At 41.8% G+C, this 21,855-nt stretch overlaps 1 protein-coding gene across 1 annotated transcript in view; it reads right to left on the bottom strand.

Annotated features, from left to right (window-relative positions):
* Positions 1-21,855, bottom strand: part of NWD1 (NACHT and WD repeat domain containing 1) — a 125,935-nt gene that overhangs the window by 11,613 nt on the left and 92,467 nt on the right. The window contains exons 13-19 of the mRNA XM_075280473.1: positions 14,273-14,395; positions 13,347-13,543; positions 11,752-12,027; positions 9,770-9,860; positions 8,724-8,878; positions 4,995-5,271; positions 2,928-3,478 (exon numbers count right to left, since the gene is read on the bottom strand). Of these exons, the coding sequence (XP_075136574.1) occupies positions 2,928-3,478; positions 4,995-5,271; positions 8,724-8,878; positions 9,770-9,860; positions 11,752-12,027; positions 13,347-13,543; positions 14,273-14,395 (1,670 nt within the window). The remainder of the gene's footprint in view (positions 1-2,927; positions 3,479-4,994; positions 5,272-8,723; positions 8,879-9,769; positions 9,861-11,751; positions 12,028-13,346; positions 13,544-14,272; positions 14,396-21,855) is intronic.

Raw genomic sequence — 21,855 nt, 5'->3', positions numbered from 1 at the left:
ATGGCGCTTGTGTACCCACTTTCGCAAGTCTACAGTAGCCGCTGTTAGCCTCAAACAATTCCAGCAATGCCTACATCTGCCCGAACACCGGCTGCTGTGCGACGTCCCCACACGCTGGAACTCAACATATCATATGTTGAGCAGAGTGGTTGAGCAGCAGAGACCTTTGATGGAGTACCATCTCCAAAACCCTAGGGTACCACAAAGACAGCTCCTTCAGTTTCTCAACCATGAGTGGACATGGATGGAGACCTATGTGAAATCCTACGGGTGTTTGAGGAGTCCACCAAGAGGGTCAGCTGTGACGACGCACTAGTGAGTGTAACAATCCCGCTCTTGTGTGCAAGAATCCCTCATTGCCATCAGGGATAACGCAGATCACACTGAGGAGTCAGGGATAGCAGCAGAATCGTCACAGTAGGAGAGTAGTTCCACACACCTGTCCGCTTCACAGCGTTTAATGATGGAGGAGGAGGAGGATGAAGACATGGCAGATGATATGATTGTGACACAGGAGGCTACTGGGGAAGTTCAATGCGTCCCATTCTTGCATCGCGGATAGGGCGAAAGGGAAGAGGAGGAAATGGAGAGTGACCTTTCCGGTGGGGGCAGCGAAGTCATGCCAAGTAACACTCTGGCACACATGGCTGACTTCATATTAGGGTGCTTTTCAAGTGACAAGCGCGTAGTCAAAATAATGGAGAGCAACCAATACTGGATATTTGCAATACTCGACTCCCGGTATAAAAATAACATCTCGTCTTTTATTCCGGTAGAGGGTAGGGCCAATCGCATTAATGACTGCCACAAGCAATTGGTGCAGAACATGATGGAGATGTTTCCATCAGGTGTCATTGGTGGCAGAGAGGATAGTTCCTCCGTGAGGCGAACAAGTGCCGTCCAGTCCACACCCACAAGGTCTACACTGTCTAAGCTCTGGGACACATTAATGGCACCCCCTCGCCAAACTCCTGCCACTGAGGGGTCTAGTGTCACCAGGCGGGAAAAGTATAGGTGCATGTTGCGGGAATACCTGTCTGACCACAGCCCTGTCCTCTCCGATCCCTCTGCGCCCTACATGTATTGGGTGTCGAATTGGACCTGTGGCTTGCAGAGGCATGTCCAGAGGCAGAGGTCAGCTGCTTCGAGGCGAAGCCAGGCCACACCCAGAATGGCCCAAGATGTTCCCTATTATAGCCAGCCCAGAAAAACTCCCCCATCAAAGGCACGTTCCTCGATGGTGTGGAGATTTTTCAGGGAATGTGCGGAGGACAAATATAGTATGTTTTGCACAATTTGCCACTCGAAACTGAGTAAGGGCTCTGAAAAGAGCAACGTTTAGCCCACTTCAATGCGCCATCATTTGAAATCCAAGCACTGGACTCAGTGGAAGAGAGCAAACACAGGACAATCGTCGTCCAGTGTTGCCGCCACTGCCTCTCCCACTGTTGCAAGTGCTGACGCTGCAGTCCAGAGCACCAGCCAGGACACTGCAACATCTGGCTCCGCCCTATACGCCTTGGAGGTGCTGTCCTGTCCTGCCGCCAGCGTGCGGCAATAGAAGCGCAATAAATAACTCCAAGAAACTCACCGTGTACCAAAGAGACTACACCATGGCCACCTACCTGGAGAGAATACGCCACCCCAAACACAGACAAAACCTGAGCCGATATAGACTGAGCGCACACAACCTGGAGATGGAGATGGGGTGACACAGGCAGACGTACAAGACTGTGAGAACAGATTGTGCCAGCACTGTGACCAGGGGACCCTAGAAGACGAGACCCACTTCCTGCTACACTGCACCAAATACTCAGCTGTGAGGGCCGTCTACTTCCAAAGACTCTCTGCCCACATTCCAGACTTCATATCTGCAGACGAGAAGAGTAAACTCTACATCCTACTGGGAGAAGAAGAGGCCACTGTGGAGATCGCTGCCCAATACGTGTCCAGCTGTCACCAAACAAGAGGAAGATGAGACCTCATGGACTGTTATACCCCAAACCACCCCACCTCCCCATATAGCGGCCACCAACTAAAAGGAAGATGAGACTTCAAGGACTGTTATACCCCAAATCAATTCATAGTGGGTTTTTTGAGTGTGGAAAGTGTGTAGTTGATAGGCTGTGATGTTGGGGTAAAACTGTGACTTGGGCTTATTAGATGCCCCCAGACATGCTTCCCCTGCTGTCCCAGTTGCATTCCAGAGGTGTTGTCATCATTCGCTGAGATGTCATAGTGGACTTGGTGACCCTCCTGAGTCGAACATTGGTTTCCCCCTAAACGAGTATTGGTTCGATGTTCGATCGAACAGTCAAATATTGAGCGGCTACTCGAATCGAACTTCGAACATTTCACTGTTCGCTCATCTCTAGTTGTAACCCCTTCAACTTAACCATTTATAAACTAAAAACACTTTAAGGGTGCATTCACACTGAGTAAACGCTAGCTTATTCTGAACGTAAAACACGTTCAGAATAAGCGGCGTCTAAAGCAGCTCCATTCATTTCTATGGGAGCCGGCATACGAGCGCTCCCCATAGAAATGAATGGGCTGCTTCTTTCACTCCGTGCAGTCCCATTGAAGTGAATGGGGAGTGCCGGCGTATACGGCAAGCTCTGCTCATGCCGGAGCGTACACGCCGGCACTCCCCATTCACTTCAATGGGACTGCACGGAGTGAAAGAAGCAGCCCATTCATTTCTATGGGGAGCGCTCGTATGCCGGCTCCCATAGAAATGAATGGAGCTGCTTTAGACGCCGCTTATTCTGAACGTGTTTTACGTTCAGAATAAGCTAGCGTTTACTCAGTGTGAATGCACCCTGAGCCTAGTATACTATAGGGGGGAAAGAAACTTGGTAGACCATCTTTAACCTAATTGAAAATGTAACATATAGTAAATATGTTTCATGAAAGATCACAAATACCTTATAGCACATCTCATGTTCCCAGTCATATGTTTCCATATTCCATAATCGCTGAACTGAATCCTCACAGCCACTAAGCGCATAGGTCTCTTTTGTACTGGTTTCCAAGCAAGTGACTTTGCTTGTATGAGACTCCAATATTTGGTTATCATCTTTTCTAGGATTGTAAAGGCAAAGTTCTCCTCCTTCCATTCCATATATAATCCTTTGATCTTCAAAGATAGCTACCCTGCTCACAGAACCTGAAATATGTGGATGTACTGAATACATGGGACCATCCAGCATTGGAAGAGGATCTCCTTTTGTTATTTCATATATTAAAATGATGTCCTGGTAAGCTACAGCTAGGTAGTTTTCCTGTTTGCTCAGATATATACAAAGTACAGGTAAACTATGATCAGGAGGAGGAATACAAGCAACCTCCTGTCTTTGGTCTAATGGAAATGCTAGTACAGTGCCAGATGTCAAACCACAGAACAAAGTCCTCTTGCAGTTTGCAATTTCCAGACAGGTTACCTCTGAAGAAGCTTCCAGAATATCTGTCATACGACCTGTAAGACATTATATATACTTTAATTATATTTGTCTTCAAATATTATATAAACCCAGATTTTCACTAAACGCTTGCTCTGGAACTACAACGATTAATGTACACACTATTCAATAAATTTGTATAAATATAGATTAGGAGTATTACAGTCAAATGTATGGGTCTTGGCTGTACTAGAGGATACAATGGATTAGATTATCAGACATTCAATACAATCTATAAAAATATTGGAAATGAGAGAATTCCATTAAGGATATGTTCACACAGTTTTTTGCAGGAGGATTTTGATGCGGAATCTGCCTCATAATCCGCCTGCAAAAAGACCTCCCATTCATTTCAATGTGAGTCACTCACAGTTTTTTTCCACTAGTTTTTTTTCAGCCAGTGGAAGAAATATGCGACATACACTATCTTCACATGGATTCCGCAGCTGATTCAGCCGCGGGGTCTGCAGCTCGAGACACCCTCCTGCTTAGACCCATTCGTCCAGGCCTACTCAGGAGCGGGATGCCACGGCAGAATGCCGATGCACTGTAGTGGTATACCGTCGCGGCTAGCCGCACAAAAAAGCCGGCACATTGCGGAAAAACTGATTTTTTTTGTTGCAAATTTTGCAGTGGTTTTTTGAGCCAAGCCTAGGAGTGGCTACAAAGGGAATGAAACTATGAGGCTAAAGCCCCACATTGTGGAAACGCAGCTTTGTTTGTTGCAGATTTTGTTGCGGTTTTATGAGCCAAAGCCATTCTTGCCTTTGGCTCAAAAAAATGCAGCAAAATCTGCAACAAAGAAAGCTGCGTTTTAGGGGCAACATGGTGGCTCAGTGGTTAGCACTACAGCCTTGCAGCGCTGGAGTCATGGGTTTGAATCCCGCCAGGAACAACATTTGCAAGGAGTTTGTATGTTCTCCCCATGTTTGTGTGGATTTCCTCCCATTCTACAAAGACATCCTGATAGGATGGGGCTCACAATCTACATGAAAAAAACAAAAGAAAAAATGTTGTGTTTCTGCAATGTGGGGGTCTTAGCCTAAAGGAAGCAATTATTCTTTACATGCAAGAACTTTCTATGGCCTGTCATTTGTTAGACACTCAGCCATGATTCCCTTACTGAGGGAGATTATCATCTTACATATGAAGCATCCCTGTCTGATAACTTGTCTGATATGGAAATCATGCCTGGGTTTGTGAGAAGTCCAACAAAGAATGATAGAGTTAAAAATATAAATCCTTGCAAACATGTTAACCTGCTCTTTCTTTCCCAAAGCACCCAGCTTAGCAAGGACACTGGTCCCAGACCATAGAAAATTTTGGCATTCATGTTTCTATCTGTTGACAACTGATGAAGACAACAGACTCTCACCATTAAGATGTTTAGAGAAAATCTTTAAAACTCTATAAAGTTTTTAATTATTTATATTTGGGAAAATATTTAAGTTTTAATTATCTACACATCTAATTAGATTTACTGTATGTTCATGTTTCCCTTTAAAAAGAACACTTACCAATGGCATATCTTACCATGAATTGTGTCCCAGACAACAATTTTGTGCTTGTCACCAGTTTTCGGGAAATAAACTCTGCCCCCTGCACTTGACAAAGCAACACAACCACTACGATCCTGAAAAGGAGGAACGGTCTTGTGCTTTTCATCATAATCCAGATTCCACAATTTGAGGTAATATGCCTGGTCAGAAGAAGAGACCAATGTTCCTCCTTTCAAGGCCAGGCCAGTGACTGGTACTCCCATCCCATAGAAGGAGTCTAGAAGTGTACCTCTCTTAGACAAATTCCAGACCTGAAAATGATGAACATGAAAGTTTATTGTGAAAATAGTCAGAACAATACATCTTTTCACAATGGTTAGCTGTATATGAAAAAGTGTATTGGGACATAATTAGTACGGTTTACAAAAGACATAAGTCCATCAGGTTCAACCAGGGAATAGGAAAAGGTGTGACTGAAGGGGAGAGTGAAAGAGATGACTTTTCTAAACAATTCCATAAGCTTCAATGCTATTTTGTTCTAAAAAGACATCTAATCCATATCATCAGCTGTGACCAGCTCCTAGGGTAGGCTATTCCACAGATTCACAGTCCTTACAGTAAAGAAGCCTTGTTGGCTCTTGAGATTAACCCTTTCTTTTCTCCAGACAGAGAGAGTGCCCTCTTGTCTTTTTAGGGGATTTTACATGGAACTCCTTTTGTTCATATTTCTTATATGGGCCATTTTCGTATATATTTATAAAGGTGTATCATGTCTCCCCCTTAAACATCTCTTCTCCAGACTAAACAGATTTACCTCCTTTAGTCTCTCCTCATAACTGAAGTCATCCATTGTTCTTATCAGTTTGATGGCCTCCACTGAACCTTTTCCAACTCCAGGCCATTCTTTCTATGAACTGGTGCCCAGAACAGAACTGTATATTCCAGATGAGGCCACACCAATGGTTTATATAGTGGTAATATTAAATCCCTGTCCATACCCCTTTTAATACATGACAATATCCTGCCAGCCTTAGAGGCAGCCGATTGGCATTATATGCTGTTATATATATAACCCGGTATTTTGTTTGTAATACTTTGCAGAGGTTCTGCAGAGAATAACCAAAATAATTTCACTGCCAAACAGCTTAAAGAACTGGATATCTGATGGAAGAGCATGATTGGGGCATGCAGAAAATCACGAGATGAATATGATGCTGTATTAACCAATAATCTTAAATGTCAAATATTATAAAGCAAAACTTGGCTTTGTACCTCCAAGGTCCACAGCCCTATATATGTTTTCTGTTTTGTTTTAATAAAGTGGAATCATCCTCCTGAGAACTTCCTGTGTCTGTGTTTGTGATTCTCCGGGTCTGCACATTCTAATTGAATTCCACATAGAAACTAGGCAGTGGTGGTTCAATTGTGATCAGAAGGGGATCTACCTTTTCTGACCTTCTTTTTTTGCATTTATATACTTTATCATAGCACATGATAAAATAATATATAGAACTTAACATTTACTAATATTCCTTAAAATAGTAGTTATGTATAAACACAAATAGTAAGTGCCCTTGTGTTCGGAATCAGTGCTCAAATATAAAAAGAACCGTCATACCAGTGCAGCATAAAACGGAGTTGGGAACCATAATGCATCATCAATAACATCTCAGGTTCAAGTGGTATGTATCCTTGAAACTAAGATGTTTGTGTTTATACATCCTACTAATATAAATGTGAAAGTTTGGGTGTTTGGATGTTTGATCCTCAATCACACAAAAATGGCTGAACAGATTTGAATGAAATTTGGCACATAGATAGTTTGTAACCTCGATTAAAACATAGGCTTTTTATCCCGGTAAATGACATGGCTTCACAACTGTTATGAATTTATGTTCACATACTATATTAAACTGTTCTTGGCAGCACCTTATCTCACCTTCTGAGAAAGCCAGGGCTGTTATCTCTCTGTGTAAACACACGCTAACCCCAGTGAATTGTGTACATTCATTTGCATATTATCTGATCGTCTCCAGGCAGTGCTGACAAACTGACTGGGCAAACATTTTTAATCCAGTTTGCCAATTTTAAACATGCCTGGAAAAAGAAAATCTAATTTGTCGCAAAAGACAGCCATGAAGGTAGCCAGAAGTCAACAGAGTTCTCCTCAAACGGAGCTGAGGGGGATCATTGACACCAACAACACACTCATTATATGGCATCACGGGTACAGCGCGAGGAACGAGTTCAGCGGCAGGCCAGCTTGAGAGCTGCCGAAATGCCGGAGCATGCAGATCATCAACGCCAACAACACGCTCATAATATGGTTTCCCAGCAAGCTGCTGAGATGCCGAAACACTCACAGGCACGGCGTGAGGAACAAGTTCAGCAGCAGGACAGCTTGAGAGCTGCCAAAATGCCAGGGGAGGCAAACCATTGACGGCAGCAATTTGCTGAATATAAGTGGATCATCCACGCCAAGAATCCGCAGACGAAGTCGCGGGCAGAGGTTAGGAATTACTATTTTAAGGAATATTAGTAACTGTTAAGTTTTATATATTATTTGTTCCTGTGCTATTGTAGCAATTGATTTATACTGGATTAGTGGTTAAGCTATATTGGCTATATATAACATTAGCTTTAACCACTTCCATACCGCCCATAGAATATAAACGTCCGGATAGTGGTTGCCTAGTTCTGACAGGACGTACCGGTACGTCCAATCAGAACACAGCAGCTGCACGGAGATCGTGCAGCTGCTTTCACTGGGAGCCGGCTATAACTTCAGCCGGAGCTCCCAGAGAGAAGACAGGGAAGGTTTATTCCCTTGCCTGCCTTCTCGATCGCTGTGTATACAGCGCTCAATGAGCGGGAAAAAAGCTTCCCATTGATTTCAATGGGGAACGCACGCATGCCGGCTCCCATTCAAGTCAATGGGAGCTGCTTTTTACGCGCTCATTCTGAACGTCTTTTTACGATCAGAATGAGCTCAGAATTACATCATGTGAATGCTTCCTAAAAACTAAATATTGTTCCATAAAAAAGACACCTTACACAGCTCCATACACTTAAATATAAAAAAGTTACAGGGGTCAGAATATGGCGAGTCAAAGATTTTTTTTTTCTTCAAAATTTTGAATTTTTGTAAATTTATTAAAACATGAAAAAACTATATAAATTTGGTATCAGCATGATCATACTGACCCGCAGAATAAGGGTGCATTCACACTGCGTAAACGCGCGTGTATTTTTGCAAAATACACCTGTAAAAATACGCCTGTAAAATGTCATTGAAGTCAATGGGAGTCTTATTTTTACACATGTATTTTTACACAGGTATTTTGCAAAAATACATGCGCGTTTACTCAGTGTGAATGCACCCTTAAAAGCTATCCATTTATTAAGCCATAAAAACAAAACCCATAAGAAAACGGCAGTACTGCATTTTTTTCTCAATTCCCAGTACATTGTACAAAATAAAAAATGGTACCATTTTGAAGTACAACTGGTCACGCAAAAATCAAGTCCTCATCAGATTATGTAGCCAGAAAAATGAGAAAGTTCTGGCTTTTGAAATGTAAGGAGTAAAAAATGAAAACACAAACATGAAAAATGGCTGCGTCTCCTAAAGGTTAAGGTGCAATGTGTAAATATCCCAATACTTGTCCAAATATGTATATACAGTATCTGTGCACTATAAAATAGTTTAGAAATATAGTTTTATGACATTACAGTATGTTTAGTAAGGTTATATCTTACGAACCCGGATAGTTTCATCTTGTGATCCTGTTAAAATAATATTCTTCTCACTGTGAATTACAGCGGTTTTCACCAGGTCTTCATGTTCTAGACAAGAATCGAATAGTGTCCTTAAAGTGTTAGAATCAGATCTAAACACCTGAACTTGTTTTCCAAATCCTGAATAAAATAAATATATAGAAAATATTATTTCTGATAAAATTCCACAGTAAACAGTTTTCCAATGATATCTCATAAGGAAATGTAAATGTCCTCATGTACTCGCAGTCAATGCAGCGGAAGTGGTGGGCGGGGCTTAGCGAGGCTTCCGGCGGTTGCGCCGGAGAGCCTCACTTCACTGGCATTGCAGCCGGCTGGATGCTGTGCGATGTGCTCCTTGTGTACAGAAAAGCCGGCTGCTGCCTCTGCCTCTTGGATGAGCTGGGAGAGCCGACTGCCTGCAGCATATGCACAGTGGGCATCTCCCAGCTCATCCTACAACAGCAGGGACAGTGGATACAACAGCAGAGGCAGCAGCCGCCTTTCCTGTGCACACGGAGCACATCGCACAGTGTTCAGCCGGCTGCAATGATTTTTGGGCATGCCTTACTTTCGTGGGGTACCTTATATTAGGAAATTCAACAGAACCCCCCCTCACAACCTTTACTTTCGGGGGTGTCCTACTTTCCAATGCCAGGCCTCCAGCTGCTACAGTAACCATCGGTACCTCTATGATCCACTTAAATAACTGTATAATCTAAGGGGGGTTAAATAGCCAGGAAAGGGAGTTATCTCCCTCATGGCTGTTATAAGGTAAGCCTAGCTATCAGCTACAGCTAAGGTATTGCAGTGATTTCATGGACACAGCTTTTATGCCTGGGCAATCACTTTGCTATAGATATACAGCAAATTGTGGGAATTCCATTCCACTTATAACATATAGATACAGCAAATATTGTGAAGTGGCTACAGTGATTTGATTATTTTTCCTGACCCATGCTTGAACTTTTTGTACTTGTTCTTGTAAATGAACTCTATAAAGTCAGCCTAAAAATGTCAATGTACCCTTACCTACAGCGAACAAGGACTCATCATCAGCTACCACCACAAAGATCAGGGTACTGGGCATCTTTTCAGTTGAAATACCTCCTCCTGGGGAAATCTAGGGGAAAAGAACAATATTATTAGTGTCAAACACTGACCATTGGAGAAGCCCAGACATCACATTATTCTGTAAAGGTCTCTGCAGTACAAATAACTCTTTTTTTTTTTTTTTTTTTTGGGGGGGGGGTTACTACAAGGATTTTGTGCCACCCCCTACTCCACATGGGAATAGTGTCCACCTCATCTCATGAACAGTGTACTAGCCAGTGTGTTTACAGAAAGCATTACCATTACAATAGGTTTGTACACACAGTTTGTTCCATTTATACATAATTGATTAGATCAGGGGTTGGAAACCACAGCACTTATTCCAAGAGTAGTGCGCGACGCATATATCTCTTGATCAAAGGAAAAGTAGCAATCCAACACTCATCTGGATCCACATAGATTAAAACTTCACTTTTATTTCAGAAGATTCATGCTTCCATTTAAAATTCTTAAGTGCAGGGATGTAACAAAACTATCACCTACGCGTTTTGAGGTTTAGATACCTCTTAGTAATGGCATGAAAAGTGTGGGCAATAGTTTTGCTGCACTTAAGAATTTTAAATGGATCACCTACGCGTTTTGAGGTTTAGATACCTCTTAGTAATGGCATGAAACACGTGGGATATAGTTTCGCTGCACTTAAGAATTTTAAAAACGAAGTATGAATCTTCTGAAATAAAAGTGGTTTTAATCTATGTGGACCCAGATGAATGCTGAATTGCTACTTTTCCTTTGATTGTACATATCCCGGCTCAGCCGAGAGAGTCTTCTCCGTGCACCTGTCTCCGGATCCGATTCATCACAACTAGAGGCCAACACCTTATTGTGAGTGAACTTATTTCTCCTTCTTTAATATCACTTTTTACTGAAATGCATTGCCAATAGAGCTGTGAGCACTTTCTGTACTTTGGACTTCATATATCTCTTGCACGGCACCTCGATTTCCTGAGGGGGTGGCACTTTTGTTCGGCACAAACCCTGACAAAACAAAACTGCTATTATTATACTAAGTGGTCTCCTCAGACTCCAGAGTATAATAAGTGGAGGCCCAGGAGTGTTGATCAAATATAAAAACAATGTTACTCATCTCTCCTTTGCTTTTGAGCGACTCTTTGGCACTTCTGCCTGACATCAGAGACTGATGACATGAGAGACTCCAGTGTATAATAATAGATAGTGAATGGAGAACCCCAAAAATGTCAGCTTTGGCTAAACCACAATTTTTTGGATAATTTGTTGGGATACTATAGTGTGTGGAGGGGGCCACTATGGGACATTATACTGTTTGAAGGGGCCACTATGGATCATTATACTGTGTGGAGGCGCAACTATGGCACATTATTCTGTATAGCGTTGTGTTTTTACACCAAAAATGTAGGTTTGTTTTTTTTTAAAAAAAAGCATACTTTTTTGTGCCAAAACACACCATTTGAATGCAGCTTTATATTGAAGTGAAAGTATCAATGGCCTAGGACTGGATGCAGTTATAGCTATAGTGGAATCCAGATACATAGCCAGTCGCCACCCTATGCTGCCACGTGGTGCTCTTGGACACAGATTTAACACTAATTTGGGGCTGTACATGTACTTCATTGCTTCTAATGGGAAAGTACAGGTACATCCGAGGAAATAGCAGTAAAGACACAGGTACAGAAGCATCTCCTGGTAGCACTTGTGGTTTATGGTTTGTGGTATATGACTTTAGTATATTATATTACAATTATTGCACAAGACTACAAGAACCTCATCTTTGATTTTTTTAAATTTAAATTGGTACAAAACAGGTTATCGAACCCTCAACTAGAGGATTGTCATATAATATAGAAATTGCATGAAGATGCATACTATCCAAGTATATGTAATGTAATTGTTTAATGAATTAACTGTATACCAATTCATACCAGTGCTAAGGACCCATTTTTGAATCCAACCACCATCTTTCCATATTTAGGAATACTGCAGCTACAAAGCGGGTGTGCTGTTTCATCTAATCCCGGCAGCTGCCGTGACCCCTTCAGTTCTCCTGTTGCACTGTCCCAGATATGTAAAGTTCCTCCTTCAGTTACTGTCATAAGGTTTTTGTGTGGAGAGAATACTGCAGCTTGCAGTGGAAATCCAGGAACACCAGGTGTGAGGGATAACATAAGCTGCCCAGATTGTATATTCCATCCACAGACCTACATGAGACATGAATCAAGACAGTGTGATGTTAGTTTGATTTTACAATTCACATAGTGATAAAAAAACACATTTCTATTGAATTTCTCAGACCTCCATATTTGATCTTGAGAAGTGTTTGCAAGGTAAATACCTACACTTCATGGCAGACCACAATAGTTGTCCTTAGGAGCATCACTTTGGATATGTGATGTGGACCCTGTCTAGCTAACATTTATCATCTCTTTTGGTCTTGCGCCCTACTCCAACCTTATTGGTGTCAAGTCCCAACCTTGATGGAACAGGTGTTAGATATACTCTTCCTTCTATTGCCTAAAACTTATCTGCTTAACTTAGCCCCGGAGAAACTGCATAAGCACTCTCTCCAGCTTCTGATATGTTCACCTCTGCCATGTGTCTGGTGGCCAAACATTGGAGGCAAACTCTTCCTTCCACTCTTGAGGAGCTGTATTCTAGAATCAGGGATACCCGGTCACTGCAATACCTTCTTAAATAATGAGAAGGAGAGGTTCTAGACCTTCTTGAATTCCTGGGATATGTGTTCTGGGCTAACTATGACTTTTGAACTCCCTTTCTTGTTGTGTTCCCCATCTTTTCACTGTGGTACCTGTCCTGTGCAACAGTTTTGTTTTTGTTTTTTTGTTTTTTTTATTGGCACCATTAGCAGCACTATTACACGTTAAAAATAAAGAATATATAAGTAGTAGCCAGATCCATATTGCCTTAGTGCACAAAACACACTTAAGATTGGATATGGATAAGAACCTTGTACTCACTTTTCAGTTAGTAGGCGTAAGAGACATAGAGATGCAGAAGTTAGCCATTTTTTTATGCGTTACTTCACAATCCCTGGTGCTCAGAACATATGTATCCCCTTTCCGCCATAGTAATTTTTTGATTTTCAATTATCATTTTTAATACCCTGCCTTAAAACTAGAACGTCACTGCTCACTAGCATGTGCACACATCATATACTCCATATTACTGCCTGGCGCTATATGCATTTGATCCTGCATAGAGTGATTTCTGTTTGACAGTTTGCATATGACGTTTACTATTACAATAACATGAGAATATTTATTTTCTAATCTCATAAAAATTCTTAAAGCCATATTCAGTAATTATGATTCTACACATGTATATTGCATTTCAGTGGAAAATAGTCTGATAATAAGCCTTAATATGATGCCTTGGCCTATGAATAGCGTATTGTGCCTACACTGTGTCTTGTCCAGCCCGATAGATAATTTCGTTGAACATTCTGTCTGCTTTGTGTGTATTAAATTTGTTTAGTTTAGCGATAAGGATAATATTTCACCTTAGATCCAGAAGCTGAATAAATAATCCCAGTCTTCTCATCCACATGCAGATAAGCATTTTCATAGTTTGTGTGATCTTCTTGAATATGCAAATACTTTTTACCAGTTATCAGGTTCCATAGAAGCAATGTATGATCCAGAGAACCAGAAACTGCTTTAGTCCCGGAATCAAAAAACTTTACACATCGTATTCCAGCTGTAAGAGGAAATCAACATGATACACTATAATATACTATCTTATACAACAAAAACTGTAAACTAACATTTCCTGCTTCCTCTAACTCAATTTGAGAGTGGGGCCCCCTATGGCGTATACACTGCGGTTCACCTGTGGTGTAATGGTCTGTGGGAAAAACCACGATGAGTTGCTGGCGGTTTTTCCGCAGCGCTTTTTTACTGTGGCCTGCTACGTGGGGCCATAACCTCAAGGACTGGCTTGTGGCTGCTGGAGCGGTAGAACATTTAAAAGGGGACTATGGCTTATTTCATTATTTTATATGGTTTCCTGCTCAATGACATTTTTAAGTATCCCAAAACCCCTTTATCTCCATTTCAACTCAATACATTTTTCTCTACTGCCAATATGGCTGAACGTTTTAAAAATAAAAAATCTGAAAAATATAAAAAGTGAATCCTATCCACACATTGCAGAAAAATACACACAGCAGAAATGCTGCAATTTCCAAAACTGTTGCAGTTTTGGAAATAATAGCAAGTCAATTATACCTACGGAAACGCCAGAGGTTTCCCTGATGGGTTTCCGCCATTTTTTCCCCTGCTACAAGGGGATTACCCTAAAATCACCACCCTAAAATGCATGCAAGAGTCAATGCACGTGATCAAGCATATTCTATACAATTTTCTATATGTAATTAAGAATGTTATGGATTTATTGGTATGAATACATGTGCATTCATGCAGATACCTGTATGACCAGTTAGTGTGTGGATGACCTCTATATCCTTTATATTCCAAACTATTATCGTTCCATCATCAGATCCAACTAGAAGAAGGTCCTTGTCAGAATACATCTCCATTACAGTGATACCTAAAAAATAAAAGATGTGTCATACTACTGATCAGAGTTGCAAAAAGAAATATTCATCTTAAGTATAATAACTGCTAAATTAGGAAGTTCATGATCATTGTGTTACTAGAATTAATTTCATATATAACAGATTATTTAAGAACTTTTTCTTAACTTTAACACTGTTGATAAGATATGTGGAAATCCGCATATTTTATATTATTACTAAGAAAATAATCCTTATAGAATGGAACAATATTCTTTAAACTTTTTCTCTACTTTTCTCAAAGTAATGAAAAAGGCATAAACACACATTCAAAGTGATTTTCTTACCCGTAACTTATGGTAAGTATCTTTCAAGTACCTTTGGAGACCATCCTTATTAAAAAAGATGATAATATTTTTATTAAATGGGTTGTCCGGGATAAACTCAAATTCTTCCCCTAAACTAAACCCCTCCCCCCACCTAACTTCTAATTTACTTGCATTAAATAAATTGTATAATTACCTATATCCCTGGGGCAGTCATGTGACTGCCCCAGGGACACTTTCTGATAATCCGGTGACGTTCCATTTCATCGCTTCCGAAACGTCACCTGTACTCCGCCTCTCAACCTCATCAATGCTAACATGTCTTCCTGTGTCTGGAACAGCTTGTGCTCTCCTCCTCTCTTCCAGCGCCTGTGCAGTATGGAGGTGAGTTCAATACATGCGCAGTAGAGATGGCAAACCATCTCTAATGCGCAGGCCTCACAACTACTTCCTCCGGTCTGTGTGCAGCGACTCCAGCCTGCACACAGTGAAGAGGAAAGGAGAAGCCATCTCACAGAATGGAAGCTAGGTAAGTATGATGTGGTGGGGGGTGGGCTTAGTTACTTGAGAAGGGCTAGCAGTGGGCAGGATAGCTTAGCATAGCTTAGCTAGGAAGAAAGACAGGGAGGGGGTGCCTAGTAGTAGGTGGGATAGTTTAGTGTAGCTTCGCTAGGAAGACAGGGAGGGTGGTGTAACGCAGTGAGAGAGGAGGGGGAATAGTGACAGGGAGGTAGAAGTATGGAAGGTAGACAGGAAGTTACATAGTAGGAAGCTAACACCAAGTAAACAAATGGAGAAGATACCAAAGACACCTAAAAAAAAATCACTCAAAACACTGCTAGCAGTATATGGGTGCACTTTTAACTTAAAAAAAAAAAAAAAAAAAAAAAGATTTTTTGCCCTTTAAATCCAGTTAAAGATAAATACATAATAAATAGATAAGTAATATAAAAGAGAGAATACAGAAAGGGTAGATGTTGAAAATACACCCAAAATACCTAGCCCCCTCCCCCAGGCACACAAGGAGGAAACGCCTACGAACAAGGAACAGTAATACAAAATTTCACATATAAAAATTGTATTGAAAATATACTGAGCGCAAAATGATATGCCAAGAAAGGCTATTAATCACAATAGCAAATGTAATGAACCCGTGTATGTTTCATATGGGTTCAATATATCATGAATAGATAATAGCATCAAGCAGAAGAACATTTGTGCAAATTAATATTTACTATGCTGAAACACCAATAGTATACTAGTAAAGAATCATTATGGCACATTAGGGAATGTACGAAGGGCTATAAAAGGGAGTCTATTATTAGAAAAACACCATGGCACATTGGAATAGCCTTTAAAAAGGATATTCTATTCCTACCTTCCATTCTTTTCTTCTCCCCACCATTCAAAATCTATTTCTTCTGTTATGCTAGTTTCGATCACATAGCACTGGAGACGTACCCCCTGTGCTCTGAACACCCTCCACCATAACTTTCCACCACCCCTTAGCTCATTGTGTTTACTCCCCTCTTTCTTTTCTCCATATCTTCTGCCTTTTGTAGGAATCAGATGTAGCGCTGTAAAAGACCACCGGAAAATGGCGGCCCGGACTGCCTTTTTCCGGTGGTCCATTAAAGTGAAAAATGCATTGTTTTTTTCTGCAGAGTTTTTTAGAGGAAGGCCAAAGAATTTTCCTTTGTGGACTTTCTGTCAGTATTATACCTATACACAAAATACCAGAGTTTCCGTAGGTATAATTCATATGCTGTTATTTTCGAAAACAAAAACTTTTTTGAAATTGCAGCTTTTCCGCTGTGTGGGATCAGCCAGACTCTCATCCACTATACAGGTACTGTGAAATGCAGAGTTTTTTTTTTTTTGCAGTGTTTCCATTTTGGCCAAAACACTGTTTTCTCAACATGGGGCCTGGCCTTACTGTCCCTTCCAGGGCTCTGTGAAAGCAACATGAGGTCCAAAACCCAGTATATCTAAATCTATATACTGTCAGGGTCTGAGGTTGCTAGGTGGGGTGGTATAGACCCAAAAGTCCAGTTTCTTTAGTCCAAAACAAAGGTAGAGTTTATTTTCACTCAAAAAGGTAGTGCAGCAACAAAAGGAAACAATACAAAAATAAATACCTGCCCGGCTAGGCTCTAACTAAACATAGAATAGGATACCTCACCTAGAATCACAGAAATCCAAAAGCCAGTAGAATCATTCAGGACACAGCTCCAAAAAAACCATGACCTCTCTGTTCGCTCTCCAGCCAAGCTCTGCCCAAAGTCTGCTGCTGGAGCTGGCTTCTTAAGCTCCCTTGATGAGGAGACTCTCTGCAGCTGAGTCACTGCCGAAACATCCCCAAAGTGTGGACTGGAGGGGGGTGGAATGACAGGTCCCACTACCAACCTACCTGCCATTCCTAAAAATCCAGCCCAATTCTGAGTATTTACCAAAATGCTCAGCAGACGAAAGTTGTCTGCTGAAAACAAACATTCCTTCTGGAGTTTTCTCATCTCACCCACCTTAGTAGTCTGGGTGAGATGTACACCCCCTCCATTACCTGGCCAGCCATCGGCTTACAACGCCAAAAGCCAAAATGCATTGCACTACTTCTCTTCTGAGCCCCGTTGTGTCCCCAAACAGCAGTTTACACTAACATATACAACTTTTTTGTGTCAGAGATAATCCGCTTAAAATTTTTGGAATACATGTTTCTGTTGAGGCCTCTTGGGCTCAAAATGCTAGCTGTACCCCTTGATAAATTCCTTAAAAGCGTAGTTTTTAAAATAGGATCATATTTTGAGGGTCAGTTTTTTAATTTTACCAATTACCTGACATTGCAGTGTAAATGTCCAAATTTGGCCTCAAATGCGCATAGCGTTCTTTCACTTCTTAGTCATGTAGTATTTCCAAAAATAAGGGCCAAAAGTTTCCAAAATGAGGAAAAAGAGCATAACTGGAGAGCAGACTTTCACAGTGCCACAAGCTGGATATAACATTTTGGTTACTGAAATAGCATGTATCCGGGAAATTTTTGATTTTGAAGCATTCAATGCACATATATTTTTGGAAACCAACTCTTGGGTAAAAATAATCACTATACCCCTTAATAATTTTTTTTGAGGGGTGCAGTTCCCAAAATAACTCACCAAGGAAGATCATAAAGAAATCAGTATATCTTTTTTAATGACTCCCAGGACGCAAAGATTTTGTAGGTGGTAATCTTTCCTTTTCAATGTTGCTCACATCAAATAAGACAAAAGGCAATAAAGAGATTCTATAGTTAAAAAACAGTTTTAAACTAATAGCACATAGGAATAGCCTTTATAAATACTATTTATCTCTCATCTTTATCTCTAAGGTCCGCGCTGCCATTTTTAAATTTCTCTTCTTTTTTCTTTATGCTAGTTGCGCTCAGCACCCCCTTTCTTCTGCTCCGTTCGGCATTCTCCTCCTCTTCATTCCTCTTCTTACAGGAGACTATCACAAAATTGCCGACGAAACTGCCAACTGTCCATCGGCCATTTTGTGGTAGTCTCTTACACGAGGCCACACGCCCCCTATACTTTCTGAGTGCAATTAGCATAAAGAAGAAAACAACAAAAATTCAAATATGGTGGTGCGGTCCTTCAAGATAAAGGTAAGAGATGAATAGCCTTTATAAAGGCTATTCCTATGTGCTATTAGTTTAAAACCATTTTTTTTTTAATAATATAATCCCTTTAAGGGCAATGTAAAAAGCATTAAAGGTATTCTATCATTAAAACTCAATTTTTTGTCCCTAACATGTAGGAATAGCCTTAAGAAAGACTATTTTTCTCCTATCTTTAGATGTCTTCTCCGCACTGCCGTTCCGTAGAAATCCCGGTTTTCACTGGTATGCAAATGAGTTCTCTCGCAGCACTGGGGGCGGCCCCAATGCTGCGGGAGAACTTTCCAGTGCTGCATCCATCTTCTTCAGGAACGGGATCTCTTCGCGTCTTCTTCCGGCGGTGGCTTCAAACTTCTAGGCTTTGAGCCTGGGGCAAAGCTGACTTCGCAAGCCTGCCGGCCACAAGAAAATGGCCGCTTACACAGTAACGTAGGAAGCCTGAGGCCTAGTAGTTTGAAGCCACCGCTGGAAAAAGACATAAAGATGGGCCGGGCGCGGGAGGCCGGGGATGAGCACGTCAGGACACCGGCGTCGCTCGCCCCGCCGACTGAGCGGCCCTTCTTCCTGCCAGTATGGGAGAAAGAAAAAAAAAAAGAAAAAGACACGAAGAGAGCCCGTTCCTGAAGAAGATGGAGGCGGCACTGGAGAGTTTTTTTGCAGCATTGGGGACGTCCCCAGTGCTGTTTGAGCGCTGGGGACCGCCCCCAGTGCTGTGAGAGAACTCATTTGTATACCAATGAAAACCGGGATTTCTACGGAACAGCGGCGCAGAGAAGACATCTAAAAGTAGGAGAAGAATAGCCTTTCTTGAGGCTATTCCTACTTTAGGGACAAAAAATTGAGTTTTAATGATAGGATCCCTTTAAGGAATGGAGAACTGCAATAAAAAAAACTTCAGGCTTTATTCATATTTTGATTAAAAAAAAATTACAGTTGGAAAAAAAATAACCTTTACACAATTGTTTTTTCTTTTGCATATTTCCCCTGTTATTCAGATTGGCAGATGCCCTCAATTTGGAAAGGTTATTTAAAAAGGCAGAGGATGGTTCATATGGCTCTCAAGAGGCTCATGATGGGTAAGTAGAGAAGTCTCCCAGATATTAGAAAATATAGATATTTTATTGAATGGATTGAGGGGCATGATAAATTTGTAAATAAATCTGTAGAAGAGGAATTAGTTTGTTGTTATAGTGCCTTGCAAAAGTATTTGGCCCCCTTGAACTTTTCAACCTTTTGCCACATTTCAGGCTTCAAACATAAAGGTATAAAATTTAAATTTTTTTGGGGGAAGAATCAACAAGTGGGAAAATAATTGTGAAGTGGAACAAAATTTATTGGATATTTTAAACTTTTTTAACAAAGAAAAAACTGAAAAATTGAGCGTGCAAAATTATTCGGCCCCCTTGTGTTAATACTTTGTAGCGCCACCTTTTGCTGCGATTACAGCTACAAGTCTCTTGGGGTACGTCTCTATCAGTTTTGCACATCGAGAGACTGAAATTCTTGTCCATTCTTCCTTGCAAAACAGCTGGAGCTCAGTGAGGTTGGATGGAGAGCGTCTGAACAGCAGTTTTCAGCTCTTTCCACAGATTCTCGATTGGATTCAGGTCTGGACTATGACTTGGCCATTCTAACACCTGGATACGTTTATTTGTGAACCATTGTATTGTAGATTTTGCTTTATGTTTTGGATCATTGTCTTGTTGGAAGATAAATCTCCATCCCAGTCTCAGGTCTTTTGCAGACTCCAACAGGTTTTCTTCCAGAACGGTCCTGTATTTGGCTCCATCCATCTTCCCATCAATTTTAACCATCTTCCCTGTCCCTGCTGAAGAAAAGCAAGTCCAAACCATGATGCTGCCACCACCGTCTGTGACAGTGGGGATGGTGTGTTCAGGGGGATGAGCTGTGTTGCTTTTACGCCAAACATATCGTGTTGCATTGTGGCCAAAAAGTTCGATTTTGGTTTCATCTGACCAGAGCACCTTCTTCCACGTGTTTGGTGTCTCCCGGGTGGCTTGTGGCAAATTTTAAACAAGACTTTTTATGGATATCTTTGAGAAATGGCTTTCTTCTTGCCACTCTTCCATAAAGGCCAGATATGTGCAGTGTACGACTGATTTTTCTCCTATGGACAGACTCTCCCACCTCAGCTGTAGATCTGCAGTTCATCCAGAGTGATCATGGGCAGGGTCGGTACCAAGACAGGGCGGCTGAAGGTAATAACTAGAGATGAGCGAACACTAAAATGTTCGAGGTTCGAAATTCGATTCGAACAGCCGCTCAATGTTCGTGTGTTCGAACGGGTTTCGAACCCCATTATAGTCTATGGGGAACAGATACTCGTTAAGGGGGAAACCCAAATCCGTGTCTGGAGGGTCACCAAGTCCACTATGACACCCCAGGAAATGATGCCAACACCTCTGGAATGACACTGGGACAGCAGGGGAAGCATGTCTGGGGGCATCTAACACACCAAAGACCCTCTATTACCCCAACATCACAGCCTAACAACTACACACTTTACACACTCAATACCACCTCTCTGACAGTAGGAAAACACCTTGAAACATGTGTATTTGGCACTTGCAGTGAGGAGAGCTTGTCACCAGCAGTGAATTTGGCCCTTGTAGTAAGTTGAGGTTGGCACCAACATTTGTTTTGAAAATCAGGGTGGATTGAGCCTCTAACCAGCAGAGTTTGGGCAAATTCATGGTGGAGGGAGCCTCTAAAAACCCCAGTTTGGACCAATTCATGGTGGAGGGAGACTCTAAAAACCCCAGTTTGGACCAATTCATGGTGGAGGGAGCCTCTAAAAACCCCAGTTTGGACCAATTCATGGTGGAGGGAGCCTCTAACCAGCCCAGTTTGGACCAATTAATGGTGGAGGGAGCCTCTAAACAGCCAAGTTTTGGGAAATTCATGGTGGAGGGAGCCTCTAACCAGCCCAGTTTGGACCAATTCATGGTGGAGGGAGCCTCTAACCAGCCCAGTTTGGACCAATTAATGGTGGAGGGAGCCTCTAAACAGCCAAGTTTTGGGAAATTCATGGTGGAGGGAGCCTCTAACCAGCCCAGTTTGGACCAATTCATGGTGGAGGGAGCCTCTAAACAGCCCAGTTTGGGCAAATTCATGGTGGAGGGAGCCTCTAACCAGCCCAGTTTGGACCAATTAATGGTGGAGGGAGCCTCTAAACAGCCCAGTTTGGACCAATTAATGGTGGAGGGAGCCTCTAACCAGCCCAGTTTGGACCAATTAATGGTGGAGGGAGCCTCTAACCAGCCCAGTTTGGACCAATTAATGGTGGAGGGAGCCTCTAACCAGCCCAGTTTGGACCAATTAATGGTGGAGGGAGCCTCTAAACAGCCAAGTTTTGGGAAATTCATGGTGGAGGGAGCCTCTAACCAGCCCAGTTTGGACCAATTCATGGTGGAGGGAGCCTCTAAACAGCCCAGTTTGGGCAAATTCATGGTGGAGGGAGCCTCTAAAAAACCCAGTTTGGACCAATTCATGGTGG

This window comes from Leptodactylus fuscus, chromosome 1, assembly GCF_031893055.1.
Source record: "Leptodactylus fuscus isolate aLepFus1 chromosome 1, aLepFus1.hap2, whole genome shotgun sequence".
NCBI lineage: Eukaryota > Metazoa > Chordata > Amphibia > Anura > Leptodactylidae > Leptodactylus > Leptodactylus fuscus.
The sequence above is the reverse complement of the archived record's forward strand: the minus strand, read 5'-3'. Positions and strand labels throughout refer to the sequence as shown.